A 22,513-nucleotide genomic window follows, 5' to 3' on the forward strand; every position below is an offset into this window, starting at 1 on the left:
TCTTCAAATGTTTCCTCTGTGTATTATAAATTATATTATTAACTAATGGAATACATTTACTTAGGCCATTTTTTCCCAAATAGTATTGGAGATGTAAGACAGAGGCAAGCTAAGCAGTAAATGGATAATTTATTTACTGATATATATTAATTTTAGACACATGTAATAAACAGCACTCCGAGAAAATCACCTCTACTCCTACGTTAATACTGCTAAATCACAACACCACCCCAACCCCATCATCAACATCTACCACCACCATTTTTTTTCCAACAAAAATGGATTCTATTAGTATATTTTCTCTTGGTTGCTGAGCAACAAAATTTCTTCATGTAAGTATAAAAATACTGACAAACAAAGAGAAAACTGCTGAGAAGAAAATACAATAATAGACACCTCTATCAGCTACAGCCATCTGTGTTCAGTTTGACCCATGTTTTTGGCAAGCTTCTATTGTCCCTCCCATCCAAAGCCGTCTTGTCCTACAGAGAAAATTCTACTCCCACTTTCTTCATTTTCCAGCAAGACAGGGTCAACTGGTGTTCTAAATCTGCCAGGCTCTGGAATTAGAACACTAAAGATTCATTACTTGTAACTAATTACAATCTCAGTGGATAAATATGTTCCCTATTTTATTACGTGAAGTAATAAAATATTAAGCTGGCGTTGCAACACAGGCTGTTCTGTTCCACATAGCTATACTATACATGAATTAGTATTTTAATGTTTTTAGTGGAAATTTTAAAGTACTATCTTAAAAAAAAGAGACTATGGGTTAAATTTTGTGCAATTAAAGGATTGCCATACAGCTACTGGTGAGGAAAATTCTATGACCATATAATATAATCAATTCAAGTAACATTTAATAACTCTGAATTATGTTTCAAATTTGCCATTAGATAGACATAATCACAATTGGTATTGGTATTAAAGTAATACATGAAATACATGTCTTGTTTTAAGCAAATCTCCTGAAACTGTCAAACATCTCAAAATTATTGAAAAAAATTGAAATTAACAGGACAATAGAATTGAATACATTTTATTATTTTTTAATTTGAAGACAGGAGATGCCTAAAAGGTTAAATGCTATTAGCACTTGATAGGAAGCAATTTCTCAGAATTGTGTAAAGGATTTAGAAGCAGTGTCATGAAAAAGAAAGGTTATAGCTGTTGGTGGATCCAGGATCTTTGTAAATGGGATTTAGGGACAACAATATGGATGGGATGGGGACAGGTGCATGGGAAGAGGTGAGGGGGCATGTGGGAAAGAGCAAGAATCGGGGTCCAAAGGCTTCATCTTGAAGCTGCATTTGCATAACAAAAAATCCTTGTTTTACTTTAAATTCCATGTTTTTGGGGGATGTCTTTGGGAGGATGCTGATGGAGGCGTGAAGATCATGAGGAAGCTGTAGCCTCCTTTTCTCACTCTGTGTTTAAGGACTGGAGTCAACACTGAGTGTAGGTTGACTATACTCAGTAAGTAAGAAATTCTAATCTGGGACTCCTCTGCCAACAAAGTGTGTTATATGAGTGGGCCACATAAACCCTATTGTTTCACTTTATCATTTGAAAATGAGGTGTCAAATGACTGTCCTAGAATTAAAAACCTGAGACTCCCATTCCCATCCTAGAGCTCTGACCTTTACTTGGTATTGATTCCTCACCTTCCTAGTCTTAGGATATTAGTGACTCTACCAGATGAAAAGTTAGAGTGTATGTGATAGTCATTCTTTTATATTTTTAATATTTGAAAATATATGACATTTTTAAATAGCATCAATGTTTTCAATAGCAAGTTTTGTTATCTCACAGGATGATTGTTTCTATTTCTTGAAAAATGGAAACAATCTAAGACACAGATTACTAGAAATTTGTGCTAAGTATTTTAATCACTGCAGCATAGCTTAAAATAAAGTCTCCTTAAGGATTAAGCTAAAGTTTTACAGAAAACCTCTGCAGTTAGATTTTCCCTGTGATGTGCTACAGATACGTTAATGTGAAAAACCCCAATAGGGATATTCTTGCTGTGATTATAAAATATTAATCCACTTCATGAAATAAAGCTAAACAAAAGCACTTATCAATGGAGAATCTCTTTCGATCCATAAATAAATAATTTGCCAGAACTGCACTTTTACAATTTGCCACAAATCCACACGAAAAGACGTCACATTAAAATGATGTTGAAAATCTGCCATTGAACTAGTGAAGATGCCATTAAGAAAATCATCACTTTAAAATAGGTCTGTTTTGAGCATCTGTGGGACAAATTCTATTAAGTTCCTTGGGTTTAGAAAATCTGTATTTCCTTTGTTTACTCTCTGTGTTTTTGTTTAGTATAAGAGCACCATGACTTATATATCTGATCTTGCTTCTCTGCTTGACTTGGCCTTTAGAAAGCTAAATATAAACTCAGTGAGTTACCTAAATTACATATATCTGTATGCTAATCTTATATATTTCAGGATTATTTTTAGTAACACTTATTTTTACTACTTACAGATTCATTTAACTATTGTATCTCTTTGTTGTATATATACCTTTGTAAACTGCTTCAAATCTATTGTAGAATGAAGCCAACGTATAAATAAAAATAAGAGTTAAGTGTTTTAACTAAAGAACAAAAATGTATATACTATAAAACACTACCCCGAGCAGAAGGAAGCCTATCTTCTTTGTGTATTTGCTTATTTTGAATATTTTATGAAGTAAGAAAATACTTTTCTGTCCAGGAAAATGTTTTAATCATTAATTAGAAAACCTTCACTTAAAAAGTTACCAGAATTTATATGTTTTGTTAAAGAGTAGTTTTGAAAGATAGATAGTTTTCCCTTTTTTGGACTGGACAAGCCAAGTTGACCTCAATTAAGAAAACTGCATGAAGTCATGGACAAAAAACTATTTCTAAATAGGCTCACAAATAAACACACACAATTCCATGATAGTCAATATTTTACTACTATCACTAAAAATTGAGAGATGAATATCCCTCATCTAAATCAGAGATAAGGCTTCTCTCTGAATGAAACAAAACACAGAATGAAATGAAATCAAATGAAATCAAATCAAATGAAAATGAAACAAACACTGAATATTCAAATATTCTAACTTGTTTGTTTTCTGAGCAACTAAGCCTTTCAAAAAATTTCACAACTCATAAATAACTTCACTTAAGGGGTTATAACTATTACTAAATTATGTCAACAACGATAAAATAGTGGATAAAAAATAGCATTAACACCAGACTGGGCAGTACTGTTTAATGTCAGGCATGTTAACCAAAGTCATATAAACCTGGGTGCTAGTCTAGATTTGTGACCACACAGAAATAATGAAATTCCTTGTGTCTTTTCCTTAAAGTGAACATAAAAATGCTTGACTTCCTTACAGACTTGTTGAGGAAATTGAAAAAGAAAAAAAAAAAAAACAATGGAACTCTGAAATACTTTAGAAATAGAAACGCATTTTCTTAAATGTTAATAGTCCTGTGCAGATCTATATTTTGGGGAAAAAGAGGAAGAGCACTAATAAGCTTTATTGAGTGCCATTGTTTTTCTCACAAGAAGCTATGAAGTAGGCACTATCATCACCATTTTACAAATGAGGAAAATAAGATTCTGAGAGTAGCTGTGACAACATCTGACTAAAGCTTCTATTAAATCAAAAGCCTGCATTCTTTCAACTAAACTTAAGGCAAGAGGGATTGTTCAGCAGTATTTTCTTTGCTGCGTGTTAAAATCAAGTTTACTGATATTATTGATGTGAAATGTTGAACAAGGATGGTAAATTAGAAAAAAGGAATGACAGTAATTAAAGTTATCATATTAAAAGTAGTAATGTTTTCAAAGTTTCCATGTATTCACCTTTTTGCTGATGAATAACATGGTTTACAATAACTTAAGATCTGCTCTCTAAAGCAAAATTAGGTAAGTTTGAAGGAAATGAGAAGACTTGAGATGGTGTAGCATACACTGTGATATATATTTGCTAAAATGTTCTACTTTACCAAAACATCTATAGCATTAGTGGTCCCACTTTCCTTCACAGACACCATAAATGTTTCTGAAGTTTGGATTACAGGCTCTTAGCCAATCAAGCCATGTAGCCACTGTCTTTTTATCAAGGAAGATCAGTCTTTTCCAATCAGTTAACTTCCCTAATTTCAGAAGAGGCTCTAAAGTCTTGGCTTAAGAGATGAAAAATGACTCCCTTACTTCAGCATGCATCGCTGGTTGAGCTCCTGGAGCTTAAGCAGCATATTTGCAGCATTATCAACAGTAAATCTTTAGTTTATCAATGATTTACTGAGCATCTGCCTAGAGCCAGCCACACTGTAGGTGCTGTGCATATAGCAGAAACAGATGAAAACCTTTCCCCTCATGAAACATATATTCTAAAGGGAAGGCACACCATAAACAGAATAAACAAGTAACATATGTGTTATGTCGGGTGATGATAAGAAATAAGCAGAAACAAAAGGAAGGAAAGAGAAAAACGAAGATTGGAAGGAAGAAGGACTTTGCAAGATGACTCTCAGAAATGATGTGGGGAAAGTGAGGAAGGGAGCAGTCCAGGCCAGAGCTGCCACAGAGACCCTAAGGAGGGGCGCCTGAGGCTGGGGCCTGGAGCTCTGATGGTTGCTGAACAAGTTCAGGCAAGGGGAGTCAGGAAAAAAGAGGTCCAAAAAGTAACTAATAAGAGCAGTAAACTAGGGTCTTCAGGGTCATTGTAAGAATTTGACATTTACTATAAGTGAAATGGGAAGTTTTGGGGCAAATGAAATGATCTAAAAGATCACGCTCACTCTGGTTGCTAGACTAAACTGAAGGAGACAAGGACAAAGGCTGAGATGCCAGTTCGTTCATTCATTCACTTAGTCATTCAACAGAAACTTATATTGTGTCTACTATGTTTGTTCCAAGTAATGTTCTAGACTCTTGAGATATGTTAGGGAACATAGCAGATAAATATATCTGCCCTTGTAGAAATTAATTCCAGTGGGAAGAAGACAGATCAAACAATAATCAACATTATAAATCAATAAATTATATCACACCCACCCCTATACATATATAGTGTTCATATTTTATATAAAGGGATGAGATTGGTTGAGCTCCTCACTGAAATGGATTAAAAAGAGAAAAAATTCAACAACTAGTTCCAGGGGCATTCCAACATTTAACATGTGAGGAGATAAGTAGAAATTGGTGAAGGAGGCTGGTAAGCCTTATGGGAGAGGAAGATGAAGAAATGCCACAAGGCAATGGAAATCAGGCAGCATGAGGGGATAGTTACGATAATAAGTTATTAAAGGAATATTTAGCCTAATTTGCAATGTGAGATAGAAAAAAATACTTGAAGTATGGGAGGTTGTTGTCCAGGCTGATGTCTGGAGAAGGGGTGTTCTATGCAGAAGGAAGAGCCAAGGCAAAAGCCTGAAGGCTAATGTGTGCCTAGCAAGTTCCGAGAATAGAAAGAAGCCAGCGTAGGTAAAGCCAAGTAAGAGAAGAGAACAGTAGGAACACTGTCAGAAATCAACAAGAAGTTGTCTTCAATAATCCAAGGGAAGAATGATGGTGTCTTAGACCAAGTTAGTAACAGTGAGCATGATGAGAAATTATCATGAAGTGATCTTATTGAAATGAAATATTTTGAAGACAGAACCAACAAGATCAACTGAAAGGTTGTATGTAGGGTGAGAAAGAAAGTTAGGAGTCAAAGATAACTCTAAGATTTTTGACCTGAGCAATCAGAAGGTTGGAATTGCCATCAACTGAAAAGAAGATGGGTGAAGATGGAATATGTTTTTATTGGGGAGAATATCAGCAGCTCAGATTTAAAAATGTTAATTTAAAGTATTAGGAAGCTAATCAATGAATAAGTGATTGGTTATACGAATATAGGGTTCAGAAAAGACATATGGGCTGGAGATAAAATTTTGGAGTCATCAGTGTGTATATGTCATTTAATGCTATGAGATTGAGATCCTCAAGGGAATGAGTATAGAGTAAAACGAGAAAAAACTACAAGAACTGGTTTGGAGGATGTTCCGACACTTAGAGTTTGAGGACATGGTGAGATGCTTGCAAAGGAGGCTGAGAAGTGATTGGTCCAAGAAATAAAAAGGGGTAAAAAGTCACAGAATATGATGACTTGGAAGCCAACTGAATACAGCATTTAACGGAAGTAAAATCCACTAGGTCAAATATTCTTTAGATTAGCAACAATGAGCATTGAGAAAGGCCATTGGATCTAGCAATGTGTCCATCATAGTGGCCTCAGTAAGAGCAATTTCACTGGAGTGGCAGGGGCCAAGTCTGATGGGAGTAGATTTAATAGATGATGAGAAGAAAAAATGCAGGTACAGGCAACTCTTTCAAAAAGTTTTGCTGAAAAGGGAAGAAAATGAGCAACTGAAAGAATGGAAATATATTCCTGCCTTGGGTTTTAGAAAGCGAAATGAAGAAATAACAGATTATAGGTTAATAAAGATTATAAAGGTTAATAGGGACCTAAACAAAGATTGATAGGGACCTAAAGTAATCCTACTACTGGTTCATCACCAAAATTTCATTTTATCTTACATTTTTTCAATCATTAACATGAAAAAGTATAGAAATATGAAAACAACTTTTTACATGGTGAGAATTATGTCTACAAATGTATAGAAATTATCATTCTTATAAGTAGCATTAGTTAGTGCTGTGTTGGAACTAAATGCACAGACTTCAGAGGCAGACTGCTGGGTTTAAATCCTGCTTCCACCATAAACCAACTCCATAAGCAACCTCCATAAGCCTCAGTATTCTCATTTGTCAAATGATGATATGTTGTATCTACCTCCGGAACCATTGCAAAGGCAAGACAGCACCTGGCAAGACTGTTTACCAGTGTCTAACAATAACATAAGCGCTTTATATATGTTAGAATCTATGAATGATAAAAAGCCTTAGAGAAATGTCAAATAATCTGTAACAATCACCAAAAATGTCATTTGCTCCCACCTGCCAGTAGCAAAGCATGTTTCTAAATGTCTTTCAACACTTCTTCAAAGCCTTAAAATTCTTTGGCTTTTACTCACTGATTGTTTCTTAAAAATGCATACACGTCTGGAAACTGAAGAAGATTGTGGTCCTATAATCACTTTTTAATTACCACATATAAATTATCTGCCAATTAGATTGTTTCCTCTTCATGACTTAATTGTCCAATTTTGTCTCAGGATATTAAGAGCAAAGAAAAGCCAACAGTCTTTGTACAATGGGGGCATATGTGTTAATATATAATTACATGTGTGTATTTTATACAGAATGTTTGTTTAATAGAATATTTTCATCTGTCTGCATTCCCTATACTCTCCTTCTCAGTCAACATACTATTAAAATGGCTACTTTTGTCACAGACTACATAAAGCTTGAAATCATTAGAAAATATTTACCATATTCTATACTGGACACTTTATATTCATCTTGACCTATATCACCTGCCAGTTATTCTTTTCCTATTTCCACTCATGAGTACCTAATTCAGAATACCACCTACTTTTATGGGTTTTATAGAGTTGGGCCTAGATTTATTAATTCTTGATATACAGAACCCACCTCAGGGCCTATGCAGTTCGCTACAGTCACTAATGCAACAGTCCCTCACAACTAATGAGGTTCTTAGGCAGTTTTTCACTCTAATGATGACAAAGTGCAAGCTGCAGACAATGCAATGAAAAATTGATTCCACAAAATTCTAAGTAAATAACTATTTTTCAAAACTATTCCTAGAGCAGTTTCCTCAAAATTGAATTAAAAAAAGAATTAAAATCATTAGAGTTTTAATAAAGACAAAAAAGTAATAAATAGTAAATTCATTGGAAGATGAATTATGTCTATAGAAATCTAGCAGCAGGAGTAAATCAAGCATCCCGAAGATATATATAAAATATGCAGCATGAACATAATTAGCCATCAATAATCCTGTTTGTCATACACATTTGTACCCATCTTAAAAATTTATAAAGCCCTTTAATTCACAGCATTTTGTTCAATACATTTAAAAACATACCAATAGGGAAGAAACAAAATCAAAAAATTTATCCCAGGCTGTTTTTTAAAGAAACACTCTTGACTTCAAACACATAGGAAGCAGTAAAATGTTTTCCTATTTAAAATAATCTTCACACTCCATCCACTCCAACCCCATCATTATTTCAAAGAAGATGATTTATCACCTAAAAATTCAAAAATAATTCTCCACCTTCTTAAACTGCAGTGACTGCTTCCAAAGTGAATAGTGCTGTAGGTTAGAAGAGGCCCCTCATCTACCTTTGCTCTCCATTTGCCTTCAGCTCCCTTCTCTCAAATTCTCATCTTCTTCCCTGCTCTAGAAACCCTTGGAAGTCTTCCTAATTCAATTTAGGCTCCTTGCTACCACCACTAACTGATGCCTAGGGATGTAACTGATCTGCTGAGGGCCTTAGCTGTGGTAGGCAAAAATTGTTTCCCTTTATTTTACACAATACATAAAAATACTTATGAATTTTTTTTTGAGATAAAATCTAGTTCTGTCACCCAGCCTGGAGTACAATGGCATGATCTCAGCTCACTGTAGCCTCTGCTCCCAGGGTTTGAGTGGTTCTCATATCTCAGCCTCCCAAGTAGCTGGGACTACAGGCATGCGCCACCATGCCCAGCAAATTTTTGTATTTTTAGTAGAGATGGGGTTTTACCATGTTGCTCAGGCTGGTCTCAAAATCCTGGCCTCAAGGAATCGTCTGCCTTGGCCTCCCATTTACGGTGTTTAAGGCCTCCCATTTAAGGCCACTTTGCCTGGCCTTAAATGCTTTTTAAACAACAAATCAGAGAGTGAAAACAAAGTTATTAAAAAGCATACATATATCATCATAGCTACAGGGCAAAGAGCTTTTCTCTTAACGAAAACCACAGACTGATCCAGCTTGATAGAAGAGTAGTTATGAGGATGCATTGTGAAGTTATTCAAGTCTGGATATGGTTTTCTTTCTATCTATATGAAGTTAAGCAACTTATTTAACTTATCTGAGACTCAGTTTCCATAGCTATAAAATGCAAATGATATTAGTATTGTATGGGTTAAATAAAATCCCTAAAAATGCACTTACCACTATGCACTTATCATTATGTCTAAACATAGAAATATTCAATAAATTTTATAATAATAACAGTTATTATATATCCAGCTCTCTTGCCTGTATTCTGCTTGTGAGATTCAATACACAAGATATACAGACATTTAATCTAAGGTGCACTACTGTGGTTCAAAACCCTGTGAAAGAAAATCATTTCTAACGTTTGTATCCAAAACTGACCTCACAAATGGCTCAATCATTTCTCTTGGAAATCTTAGTAGTTTCTTGTGAAAATAAATTAATTTATTATCAGATTGCTAAAACTCATTTGTAATCATTAATGAATCATAGTCCATTTACCTAATATTCCAAACATAATTTTAATATATTATTTCAAGTGGCTCTTTTTTTGCTGGTTGTTAACTGAATTGCCAAAATCTCACTACCCACACCAATGGTTCTCTCACTGTGGAGTATGCATGGACCTCCATGCAAACCAGAGACCCGTTTAAGGAGTCCTGGGAAATCAAACTGTTTACATGATAATGCAAACCATCCTCTGCCTTTGTTCACTCTGTTGGCATTCATGCTAGAGGTGCAAAAGCAATGGTGGGTAAAACTGGTGGCACTTTAGCACAAATCAAAGCAGTAGATCCAAAGTACTTTAGCAGTAATTGTGTTCTTCACCACCACATACTCACAGTAAAACAAACAAACAAAACAATTTCATTTAAAAAAGTAAATAAGTTTTCTTGAGAAAACAGAAAACATATTAATTTTATCAAATCTAGACTCAACTTTGATGTCTTTTCAATATCCTGTGTGACACAAAGCAATATGTGCACAAAGACTCATTACTCTGTACCTACGTATTGTGGTTTTCTCAAAGAAATGCACGTGTGTAATTGAATTGTAAGCTGAACTAGCCACTTGATTTGTGGAATACGATTTTTACTCGAAAGACCAACTGTTTCTTTTAAAATATTTGAGTATGCATAATCTTTTCTTTTTATCATGAACAAAGGAAGCCTGACACTTCCAGGAAAACAATATGTGTTACTAATAGTAAAATTTGAGCTTTTGAGTAAAAATTCAAATTTGGAAAACTTCTAACCATCACCAACAGGTTGAGAGTCATATATTAAAGACTTTTATGATAAATTCCTTATCAGTTACACCAATAATTTTGAAATGATCAATGCCTGATATTTCTAAATCAGGAATAGGTAAAAAAAATTCATTATGAATGCAAGATAAATGTATTTTTATGTAACAGAGTATGAAAAGTTTGCTGATAGGGTTTCATATTCCACACTGCAAGTAAGTCTTAAGAAACTGCCACTGTGGACTTCTGGTGTAGTAGGCAAACAATTTCTCTATTAACCCACTCAAAAAATCTGTGTAAGGATGGATTCTGCTTGTATATTTTAGCCAAAAACACAACATATTGCAATATATTGCCCAAGAAGATTTGAGAATCCAGCTGTATTCTATTGAGCTAGATATTAAAGAGATTTGTAAAGACATAAAATAATGCCACTCTTTAATTTTTAGTTAGAAAAATAAACTTTTTAAAAATAAAATAAAAATGTTATATGTTTAAAATATAGTTTTAAAATGAATTAACAAATATTTTTAATTTCTTCAGTTTTACTGTTAAAAATGGCAAACATCAATAGATAAGACACGCTTACACAAAGTCTCCAAGGGTGTCCTTGACAATTCTTAAGAGCATAAAGGGGTCCTGAGTGTAGCAAGTTTGAGAATTATGGCCTGGTGACTACCTGAATGTATAAGATTGCTTCCTTCCATTTAAACACTAAGCTCCACATCAGAACACCCACCTAAATTCCTCTTTCCTTGTTGAGTTTCCTGACAGTTATCAATTCATTTGTAGAGCAGAGATAATTATTATGTTCTGACCTGAGTTCAATTAATGAGCAGTATCAGATTTATTAACTCCCTTCATTTCCTCAGCTTTTCTCTGGTGATTTATTCCCAAGGTATAAAGACATATGTTCTGATCTTAGGTCTTCTACCATCTCATTCAGCAAACATGTATAGAGCACCTGCTATACATCAGGTAATATGCCAGGGTCTGAAATAACAAAGACCAATAAAACAAAGCCCCTGACCATCATGAGGTCCAACCAAGTTCCTAAGTTGCATGTTCCTATGTAATACACATTAAAAGATAAATGCTTATTGAAGTACATATATCTATTTTTTGGTGAAGCTAGAAAAATGGCACAAACTTTACATGACCTATTCTAACATAATCAAGACTATCTAAGCTCTTCTGAGAACATTAAGAGACAAAATAAAAAGGTAATTAATCTTGTGTCTGAAACCCAAACACAGTCTTTCAATTACATTACTACCAATGCCAAATCTTTGGATATAACAAGTAGCATAAGTAAAGGTGTATAACTGGACAAATCTTTGGAATGAACAATATCAGAGTCATAGTCATTAGCCTCTTACCCCAAATGTCAGAGCTAGGAAAAGAATGCAGATGAAATTGTTTCTCTTTTACCCGCTGACTCTCTGCCTGCCCATGGAATGTGATCAGCATGACTCTGCCAGAAACCTGAGTAAGCAACCCAGACTCTTATCAGTGTACATGAATAATTTTTTAAAATGCACTGGACAAAGTCCAATTAAACAAACAATTTAAAAATCACCTTTCATAACAAGAGGAAATGTATAACTTATTTTTGCAGAATCACAGTAAATTAATTGTTTGAGCAGAAGGAAAAAAGCACTTTATTGTATACACTTGAAAAATCCAACCAATAATAATATGAAATTCTAGCTCACAACCACTGCTTTCAATATTCTTTGGAGAAACACATTTGCTTTTCATTTTCAAAGTGGTTGGATCTTGAGAACTCAAATTGGGTTTACAATTTCAGCACTTAAGTTCACAGAAGATATGCTAAATTTTTTTAATTAAAAAAATCATGACATTGAATTCTCCCCAGATTTTTAAATGAATGGAATATAGTAAATATAAATGATAACTTTTCATATTGGTGTTATTTGACTTATAAAAAGTAATAAACAGATCATCCCCTATTAATAACAAAATTACTTATAAATATTTTTAATCTTCTTGCCTGTTGCAGAGGCAGCACTATTTAATGCTTTCTTGCTAAGCCAATCTTTGCATAGCTAATGGGTAAATAAAAAAGACACAATAAATCTAATGATAAAACTGAATATTTATTCTCATTCTCCATAGTATTCTAATAAAATGTACTACACTGAACCAAACAACAGCATCTAATAACATAATCTGTTTTACAGTTTAACAAATTCATCTAAAGTCTGGAATGACTTAATTGCATGCCTTCAATCAATATTTTGGTTTTCAAACTAATCAAATATTTTCATGTAAGTATTAATTCCACAGAAGAAAGTTAGAGACAGGATTGTGGGTTTAGAAAATGGATAACTTCAAATCAAAATTCAATTACATATAAATCATGGCCTGAGCTACACCAAATAGCTCAACATACAAGCCCTATATTAAAATATTTTTTAAATAATTATGTAAAAGAGGATATTTGGCTTAGAAATCCTTTCAGTGCTATGTATGTAAAGATAAAATTGAATTCCCCTTAGAATTATATCTCTAATTAATATGGTCCTTTAAGCCAGAAATATTCTTCCCCATCCATAGACAGACATAACCAACTATTATGAAAAAAATCACAGAGGATACAAAAATATATAATAATAATAATAATAAATTATCATTTAAAATAAAAAAAATCCCCACCTCCTCCCCCCAAAAAAGAAAAGAAGCAAGAAAACAAGCACATGAGCCTCAATTCACTTGCATGTTGTGTCTGGGTCACTGCCAAGTATCACAAACCACATTTGATGTTTGTGTTTTTGGCTGAGTGACACTAGAATGTCTTTGAGGGGCCTGGGGAGGGAAAGAATGAACTTAGAAACAGCAAACAAGAGTTTTCTGGAGTATAGCTATATCATTTCTAGTTGATTATCAAAATAACATTGAAACTAGTTCAATTAAAAAGCAAATCAACGATACAAGGAGGCAGTAGCCTAAAATACACTCCAGGGAAGGCTGAGCTTGAAATTCTTTTGGCTTATGCTATGAAACACTCATTTCTTACTCACCAACATACAGAACAACATGTATCTATCCCATGGCATTGAACTCAGTATTGTCAAGAAACAATCCCTAGTCTCTGATTATTCACAGCACATTGCATGCCTTAGTTTAAGAGGGAAAAGGAAGGATTATCCTAAGTCAGAAGACAGTGTCTAAAATGTTAAAGCAGATGAAATCAGGAATCTTCCAAAACTTGGCTCAGCACATTAAAATTAGTCACTGTCTATAAAGAAACTGCCAAGACTGCTGAGGATGTGAAAGTTAATACTGTCCTGGTGTACACTGTCAGCCCATCCTCCATGGCCACTCTTCCTGAAGAGCTATGGTACAATGCTGATTCCTACCAAAGCTCTTCATTTTGGAATAGGTCTTCTTAATTCTGAAAGTGCCCATCTTCTAGTAGACTTCCTTATTGAGTGGTATTTAGATTACCTCAGCAATTTAGCTTAGATATATGGATTTTTTTCCACTCTGAGATGGCTAAAGATTTCTCCTTAGCCTTATATATTTGATTGCTATAAAGTAAAATATAAAGTGAAAAGAAAGTTTGTTGTTTAGTTGCAACCAAGATTAAAACTAAAGTTTATGTAACTCTCTGTTAGCCTTTGACAGAACATTTTTAGGTGTTTCTGTTCATAAATTTAACAATAAACAATGAAGGTAAACAATTATAGAGAGTACATATAAAGAGAATGATCTTTCTAAAAAGCAAATCAACAAATAATAAATGACTACAAAATCATTACCTCTGCTCTCTGTGTTCTGGGAAAAGCAGTTGATTTTTCTATGGCATAAACATCCACCAGGTAAAGACATGCTCCTTGCTCCCGGTCCAGAATGGCTGCAGTCTGAATTATACCAGTATGTCGTCCAATAGTAAAGAGGCGTCCAACAGTTTTTTCTTCACAACGAACTGAAACAATATAATACTCCACTGGGGCCTCAGATCCTCTGGGGCTAGCTGCTTCTATTGATATCACGTTTGTGCCAATGGGTTCTCCTTCCTTCAAAATAGTTATATATTTGGGTTGAGTAAAAACAGGTCCATCAAGGCCCTGAAGAATGATGGTCAATTCAGTGGTTGATTTCCTCCTTTCAGGCCCAAGGTCTGTTGCTGAAACTATGAGATTGTAGATCAACTGTGAAGGCACCAACGCTGAAGCCACTCTCAGGTCTCCACTATAACGATCAACAATGAAGGTGTCTGTGTCCCCATTGATGATCTCATACTCTATTTCTCCATTAGCACCTTCATCTGGGTCAGCAGCCATAATTGTTGTCAGAACAGAACCAATCACAGCTGATGGGTCTGCAGCAAGGGCGTTTTGTGATATAAACATTGGGACATTGTCATTGAGGTCTGTAACCAAAATGGTCACGTTCTTCAAAGCATACCGTCTAGTTTCTATTGGCACAGCTTGATCATTGGCTTTTACAGTTAACTCAAAGAGATTAGCAAATTCCCGATCTATTTCAGCATTAGTATATATAGTCCCTTTGACTTCATCTATGGTAAAGTGGTTGCCTCTTGGCATCTGTTGAATGATTGTGTAGGATAGTTGTCCATTAATGTCTGCATCAGGGTCATGTGCAGTCACTGAAATGACAGATGTACCAATGGGAATGTTCTCAACAATAGACTTGAAAATATCTCCAGGAGGAAAGCTAGGAGGATTGTCATTAAAGTCCCTCACATGAATAACCACTGACATTGTAGATGAACGAGGAGGTCTTCCTTGGTCTTTTGCTGTTATATTTAATTTATACAAAGACTGTGTTTCAAAGTCCAATTTTTTGGCAAGAAAAATACTCCCAGTGTTTGGGCTAATGCTAAAAGTTCCGTGGTTGTTAGTCCCAGTAATACTGTAATATAAATCAGCATTGTCACCTGAATCGGAATCAGTTGCAGTAACAGAGGACACGAGTTCACCAATTCTCATGTTTTCCAAAACATCAACAAAGAGTGTTGATTTAGGGAAAGAAGGGGTATTGTCATTTTCATCTAAAATATCAATATTTAAAGTACACGTTGAATTGAGGGGTATTGTCCCTGAATCCACTGCTTGAATTACAAGGGAATAGGCAGGTGTTGCTTCATAGTCTAATTTGCCAGTTAGTGCTACCTGACCAGAGGTACTGTCTATAGCAAACTGTCTTTCTTCATTTCCTTTTATTATAGAATAGTGAATAAGTCCATTATTACCTTCATCAACATCTGAGGCAGATACTCTTAACACTTGTGTCAGATTGGCTGCTGACTCTGATATTGTAGCTTGGTAAAAGTCTTTTAAAAATTTGGGAGCATTATCATTTATATCCTTCATGTAAACATGTACAGTGGCCTGATCCTTGAGAGGCTGAGGGAGCCCCTGATCTGTTGCTATGACTGTAAAGCTAAACACAGCAGTCCCTCTCCGCCTCATAAGAGACTCCCTGTCAAACTGATGGGTATTTGTAATTTCCCCACTGATAGCATGCAACTCAAAATCTGGCTGCACCATTTCAAAAGAATACCTTACTTCTCCATTTGGCCCAAAGTCTTTATCTACAGCACTTACTTTGCCCACAAACGACCCAGCCCTCTGCTCTTCTTCGAAGTAAAATGTGTAATTGGTGCTGTTAAAAAGAGGTCTGTTATCATTTACATCTTCTAAAATTACAGTAACATTCACAGTAGCACTAAGGGGTTCCACTGCTCTGTCAGAAGCAACAACCATTAAAACATATCTGTCTTGAAGTTCACGGTCCAGTTCACTTTTTATATACAATTGACCATCTGGGAATATGCCAAAAGCATCCCCTGTATTTCCTTCAGCAATGGTGTATGCAATTTCACCATTTGCTCCTGAATCTTTATCAGAAGCTGGTACTTTAAAGAATCGAGAATTCACAGGTTCTGACTCAGAAAGGGTGACTTCATAAGAGAGTTGGTCAAACACTGGTGAATTGTCATTTACATCATGGACATAAACTGTTAGGATGACACTAGAGGAGAGCTGTGGGACACCCATATCAGATGCCAAGATCTCTATTTGGTAGGAGCCAGCATGAACATCCAGGGGCCCAAGCAGACTAATAGTGCCATTCTTTTCATTGATAGCAAACAGGTTCTTGGGGTTTTGCTTCAGACTATAGAGTACCATGCCATTGACACCTTCATCAGGGTCCACAGCTTTGGCCTGGAAAATGCTGTGACCTGCCTGCCAATTCTCCACCACATTTACACTCTCTATTGCCTGAAGGAAATGGGGAGAGTTGTCATTCAAATCCTTAACTGTTATGTTAACCATAGTGTCTCCAGTCACTGTGCCCCCACTGGCCACTACCTTCAGCTGATAAAAGGATTGCTCTTCTCTATCAATCACATTTGCTGTGGTAAGCTGCCCAGTGACCTGATTGATAGCAAACATACCTTTCTGATCCCCAGTAGTAATGAGATAACTGATGTTGGAATTGAGATCCATGGTGGATGCAGACACACTACCCACATGATATCCCAGCGCCACGTTCTCAAAAACCACAAAGCTGTAGCCAACCTGACTGAATACAGGTGGGTTGTCTTGAGTGTCCAATACAGTGATGGTTACTATTGCCTGGTTGGGAGATTGTAAATTGCCACCATCAGTAGCTACTATTTGCAACTGATAAGCTGTTTTTTCTTCTCTGTCTAGGGCCATTCTTGTAGAAATAACCCCACTCTGAGCATTGACCTGAAACCGAGACCTGTCCCCAGCAGATATACTATATTTGACAGTACCATTGGTACCCAAGTCTGGGTCAGTGGCAGACACAGTGGTGATGTAGCTACCTCCAGGCTCATTCTCTTTAATATGAGCAAAGTATTGGACCGGGTAGAACACAGGGCTGTTATCATTTATATCCAGAAGACTCACATTTATGCGAGCCATCGATGACTGGGGAGGGGAGCCCAGATCTGTGGCCAGAACCAACAGGGAGTAGAAGGCTTGCTCTTCTCTGTCCAAGGAGGAAATAGTGCTCAACCTCCCAGACACAGGATCCAGACGGAAGGACCTCCGGTCAGTCTCTGCCTCTTGTAAGGAGAAGCGCACTGTTCCGTTGTCACCCAGGTCCCCGTCAGTTGCCCTGAGCATCAGCAGTTCTGTCCCTGTTGGGGCATTCTCAACCACAGACACATCATACCCTTCTGGCTGGCTAAATAGTGGCTTTTCATCATTCACATCTAGGAGAGTTACTACAAGCTGGGCATAGGACACCTTGGGGTGAACTCCCTGGTCCCGGGCACTTATATTCAGAACAATCTGGGAAGCAAGTTCACGGTCCAGGCCCCCAGAGGACCCAGTGGTCACGAGGCCACTATGTTCACTGATATGGAACCAACCCAGTCCATTGCCAGAGACGATGCTGTAACGCAGATTAGCATTGAGACCAGAGTCGCCATCAGTGGCAGATATCCCACTCACATAGCTTCCCGGAGGCGCCTCCTCGCTCAGGTTCACTCTGTACACTTGCTGTGAAAAGACAGGAGGATGGTCATTGATGTCATTAACAAAAATCACCAGGCTTGCCACAGAAGAGCGCGCCTGGACTGCTGCGCCAGGGGGCGCCCCGTAGTTATCAGAGACGGAAACTGTGAGGTTGTAGGAAGGGATGCGCTCGCGGTCCAAGGCGCTGGCCACCTTGATTAGGCTCAGGTTCGGCACTTTGCTGCTTTGCACTTCAAAGTGGCGCTGCTCATTGCCCCCGAGAATCTGCACGGAGATGTTCCCGTTGGCCGCGGGAGAATCTGCATCCGTCACGGTGAGCAGAGCCACCACGGTGCCCACCTGAGCGTTCTCATCTACCGAGGCGTAGCGCGAGGTGGCCGGGAAGTAGCGGAACTTCACTACCGGGTCATTGTCATTCACGTCCAGCAGCTGAATCAACGCTTCGGCGCGCCCAGTGAGGGAAGGCACGCCTCTGTCCATCGCCTGCACCGTAAGCGAGTACTGGCGCCGGGCTTCGAAGTCCAGGGGCTCCCGCACCGTGATAATTCCCGTCTCAGGGTCCATTTGGAAGGGGGTCCCCTCGTCCTGCAGGCGATAGCGGATGTCCGCGTTGGTGCCCTCGTCCGCGTCCGCCGCCGCCACCTGGAGGACGCTGGAGCCCACAACCGCGTCCTCAGGCACCCCCGCCTGGTAGTGAGAACTGCCAAAAACCGGGGGGTTGTCATTAATGTCTTGCACAGTCACGTTTACCTGAAGGTAGCCCCGCCGCTTAGGCTCACCCTTGTCCTCCACCTCAACCAGGAGCTGGTACTGCGGCGTGACCTCACGGTCCAGCCCGCCCTTGGACACCAGATGCAGGAACGCTCCCTCGCCGCTCGGGTTCAGGGTGATGTCCAGACGGAAGCGGCCCGCCTCATTGCCACGGATGATGCGGTAGGAGCGGTGGTCCACACCGTTTGAGCCGATGTCCGAGTCGGTGGCGGTGTCTAAGATGACTTGGCGTCCGCTGCTACTGTCTTCCTTGAAAGTGACCACGATAGAAGGGTCCGGGAAAACGGGAGCGTTGTCATTGAGGTCCCGCACCAGCACTCGCACTTCGGTGGGGTAGGTGGGAGCGCTGGAAAGGACCACCAGGTTGATCACGTCGCTGGGCAGGCTCTCGCGGTCGATGGTGGAGGTGGTGTACAGGGCTCCGGTGCTACTGTTTATGGCAAACAGGGCGTGGCTTTCGCTGAGCCTGTAGGTGAAGCCCGGGCGCGTCTGGATGGTGCCTACCAGAGTGCCCGGAGGTTGCTCTTCCAGCACTTGGAACACCTGGCGCTGCTCGCTCCCGTAGACCCAGGCCTGCCCCGGAAGCAATGACAGTAGCCAAAACACTCGAAGGAGCTGAGATACGGATAGAGTGTGCAACGGGAGCCACAGGCGTCCAGTAGCCCTGTCTGGTGCTAAGTCCATGGTCCTGGCTCCCTAAAACGATGTGATAAAGAGAAGGAAGGAGTGAAGCAAACGCAATGATATTTACAGGGATTAAGGAGCACCAGCAAAGATTCAGCTGACGGCTTGGTCTGAGACCTCTGCTATTTCAAAGAACCTCCAGTCCAGCAAAAGCAAGTGGCATCAGCAAAAGGCTCTAGGTAGCCAGTTGGACGCGGAGTGCAAGAGATGCTGTGGCGAAAAGCGGTAGGGCATTCCGCGGGATACTCCTGTGAGCTGAGTTCCCAGAAAAGTTTCTCAAGCCTCTTATATATGCCCCCCTTTACTTTGTTTTTGAATCCAGATAGTCTGAGCGTTTTCACCCGGGTGGATGAGAGTTGGGAGAAGTTGCCTGTATCTAAGGTATATGAGGAATCATTGCAAAGAACGGTCTTCAGAAACTTTAGAACTTACCCGCAGCGAAGAACGTGAAGAGGGAGGAACAAATGTCCAAGCACAACTGCGCACCGGGGAAGGGGTGGTGGGGAACCGGGAGAATCGAATTCCTTTCCCAAAAGCTGGAGGCGATTGAATTCCTGGAGTCCCCACTCCTCAAAAACCAGGCTGCAACGCCCCTCCAACAGGGCTCCGGCAGTGGCCGCTGAGGCCCAGGCGGCGGCGTCTGCGCGCAGGCAGTTCGGGAACTGCGTTCCAAGCTCTAGCGTTCGCGCTCTGGCTCCGGTACCCGGGAGCGCTCAACTCTGCCCCTTCCCCTCCTGCAGCCGCCGCCGCCGCCGCCGCCCCTGTTGCGGCTTCAAGCCCGTGGTCCGGCACAAACAACAGCCAGGGCTCCTCGGCATTTTTCACCTCTGCCGGGGCGCCTGGCGACCCATTATTTGTACATCCAAATCGAACGCAGTTTCCCCTTTCTTCTCGGCCTCGCAGGGGTCGGGCAGAAACAGCGTGCGGTCCCCGAGTCGCCCTCCCCTCACCATGCCAGGGGGGTCGTTCTCCGGCGGCCCCAGTCAGAAGCCCACTCTAGCGCGCCTCGCCCCTGCCCTCGCTATCTCTGCTTTTATTGTCCCGTGTCAGTTTCACTTTGTAATCCACAAGGCTTTTTGTTTGGGGTGGGGGGTGGTTGGTGCCTCTCTCTCCTTCACCGTTGGCAGTGGAGGCGGCGAAGTCGGCGCTGGGCTGTAGTGACGCCCTCCGCAGCTCCGGACGGCGCCTGTCAGCGCTCTCCCTCTCGCCGGCCGGGGCCGAAGGTTGGACCGCGGTGGAGCTAAGGCTCCGCGAGCCCCTCTCCACCTCCCGCCTGGTCCCTCACACTCTCCCCGCCCCTTCCCCGCCGCACAGGCATGCACACACACACACACACACACAGCGCGTCGCCGAAACACAAACAGAGGGGGAGGGAAGACCGCGAGCTGGAGCAGCACTCAGAAACTTTGCTCCACACTCATTGATCCCCGCACTTTAGTTCGCCCGGACTCCCCCTAGCTCCCAGTCCTGTCACCTTCTGCCCCTCCCTCGCCCCAGCCCCATTGGGCCGGAGCTGCAGCAGCCCCGCCCGGCACTCCTACCGCGAGCGCCCTCCGCCTTGCCTGGCCTCCGACTGGCTTCTCGGGATGCTAATCACTTCAGCCTCCCGGAGGGCTGTAGGCGGTCTGGTGTGGGAGCACAGCGAGGCGGAGGCGCTAAGAAGGGGGGTGATTTTTTTTCTTTTTTCTTTTTTTTTCCTTTTCGGCCAAATCTTGGCCGGCGTCAGAGCAATAACAGCAAAAGGCTGCCGCAGAATAGATGGGGGTGGGGTCAGGTTTGCAGATAAATAACTTTAGTGGCAGAGTCTGGGGGAAGACCGTTAGATTGTTATGCTAGTAATAACTCAGGGGTAAGGGGGTCGAGAGAAATAAAAGAAAGGCGGAGGGTGAGGGTCTGTTAAAGCGGGGAGGAAGGATTAAGCAAAGCCTGTCTGGGAATGCACAGTGCAGATTTGCTTTAACCATTTCCTGCCCCTTCTCTCTTTATGCAAGGGATAGAGCTGCCATACAATGTAATCCCACAGAATCCAAATCAAATCCTCCCCTTTGCTCCTCTTTCTACACAGTGGGCTCCCTGCTGTCTAGGGCGAGCTAAACTCTAAATCTTCACTCACTTGCCCCTCTCCCCCACCTTCCAGGTGACTAGGGGGCAGGAGGCCTCCGTACCAAGGGCACTTTTGACTTCCTCCTATAGGAAAGGCCAGGGGAACTCAGTGTTTGTTTTGTTTTCTTTCCCAACTGGACTCCAGGTGCCAGTAGCCCAAACCTTAGGGTTTCAACAACAATAATAATGGCAGCCCTTTGAAAACAGGGAGATGTTTTCCTGTTGCAAAGTTAGTTTGGAATTTTGATCCCTGATGGAGTATTTCCACCTCCACATTTTTTAGCCAAAGGAATCCTAATAAAGTTTTATTTTGCTTTTCTGGGAGAAATAGATACGAGAAAGTAGAAATAAATAAAATAATATTTAAGCTTAAGTTTTTAAAAATACCCACATGCCACTTAATGCACTCACATCAACTCACCCACTATTCACTTCAGCTAATTTTTGTGGTGGCATGCATCGTTTCTTTAAAAGAAGAAAAACGTTACTAGGAATCAGATCGATATTTTTCCCCTTTAAGGGAACCAACTTAGAAAATAAGAATTCAAGCCAAACAATGCAAATACAGGGCATATGTCATACATTTCTGCCACAAGGATCCCTCACAATCGTAAAACTTTTCTGCGCTCAGAGAGGGTTCAGTCATGAGTAAATACTGCCCTCTGCTGTTCTATGTCAGTCTTACATCTTTAGTCTGGTTTCTTGCTTAAAATTAAATGCAGAGACTAAAAGGATCTGATTACAAGGCTAATTCCTCCTTCTTGCCTAGGGATAGCAGCAAAGAAAACGATCTTTACGAATCTCCTAGTGCCTTTCTTATTTAGAGTAAATTAAAAAAAATCAAGCGTAGTAGGACAGACAGCAAATTCAAGTCTTGATGATGCAGGCAGCCTGTAACTCAAAACTGATTTATGGAAACATGATTTCTAAAGCTATCACCAATTCCTCTGTTTAAGTTAAAAAGCTAACTTCTACATATTCCTCTATTGTAATGTAATGAGTTAATTGGAAACAGACAAAAAAGTTAAATTTAACCATTTATGTATTTTAAGACTTGAAAACATTAGACTCTAGACTTTTTAGAGACATTTAAGCCTTTTTTTCAAAAATCATATTTTTCTTAAGTTACAATCCTAACACCATTATTTTTGGTATAATTTAGCCAAAAAATATTTGTAGATTAACTAAAGTGGCAACTAAATTTTTACAAATTTTTACCAATCATGACTATGTGTGATTTTAAGA

At 39.6% G+C, this 22,513-nt stretch overlaps 1 protein-coding gene across 3 annotated transcripts in view; it reads right to left on the reverse strand.

Moving 5' to 3' along the window:
- The window catches only part of FAT4 (FAT atypical cadherin 4), a 175,902-nt gene extending 156,122 nt beyond the window's left edge, over positions 1-19,780 (reverse strand). For all 3 annotated transcript variants that reach the window (XM_055274641.2, XM_055274640.2, XM_055274639.2), the window contains exon 1: positions 13,991-19,780. In XM_055274641.2, coding sequence (XP_055130616.1) covers positions 13,991-19,165 — 5,175 coding nt within the window. In that variant the 5' untranslated portion in view covers positions 19,166-19,780. The remainder of the gene's footprint in view (positions 1-13,990) is intronic.
- Between the last annotated feature and the right edge of the window lie 2,733 nt (positions 19,781-22,513).

This window comes from Symphalangus syndactylus, chromosome 4 (assembly GCF_028878055.3).
Source record: "Symphalangus syndactylus isolate Jambi chromosome 4, NHGRI_mSymSyn1-v2.1_pri, whole genome shotgun sequence".
Lineage (NCBI taxonomy): Eukaryota > Metazoa > Chordata > Mammalia > Primates > Hylobatidae > Symphalangus > Symphalangus syndactylus.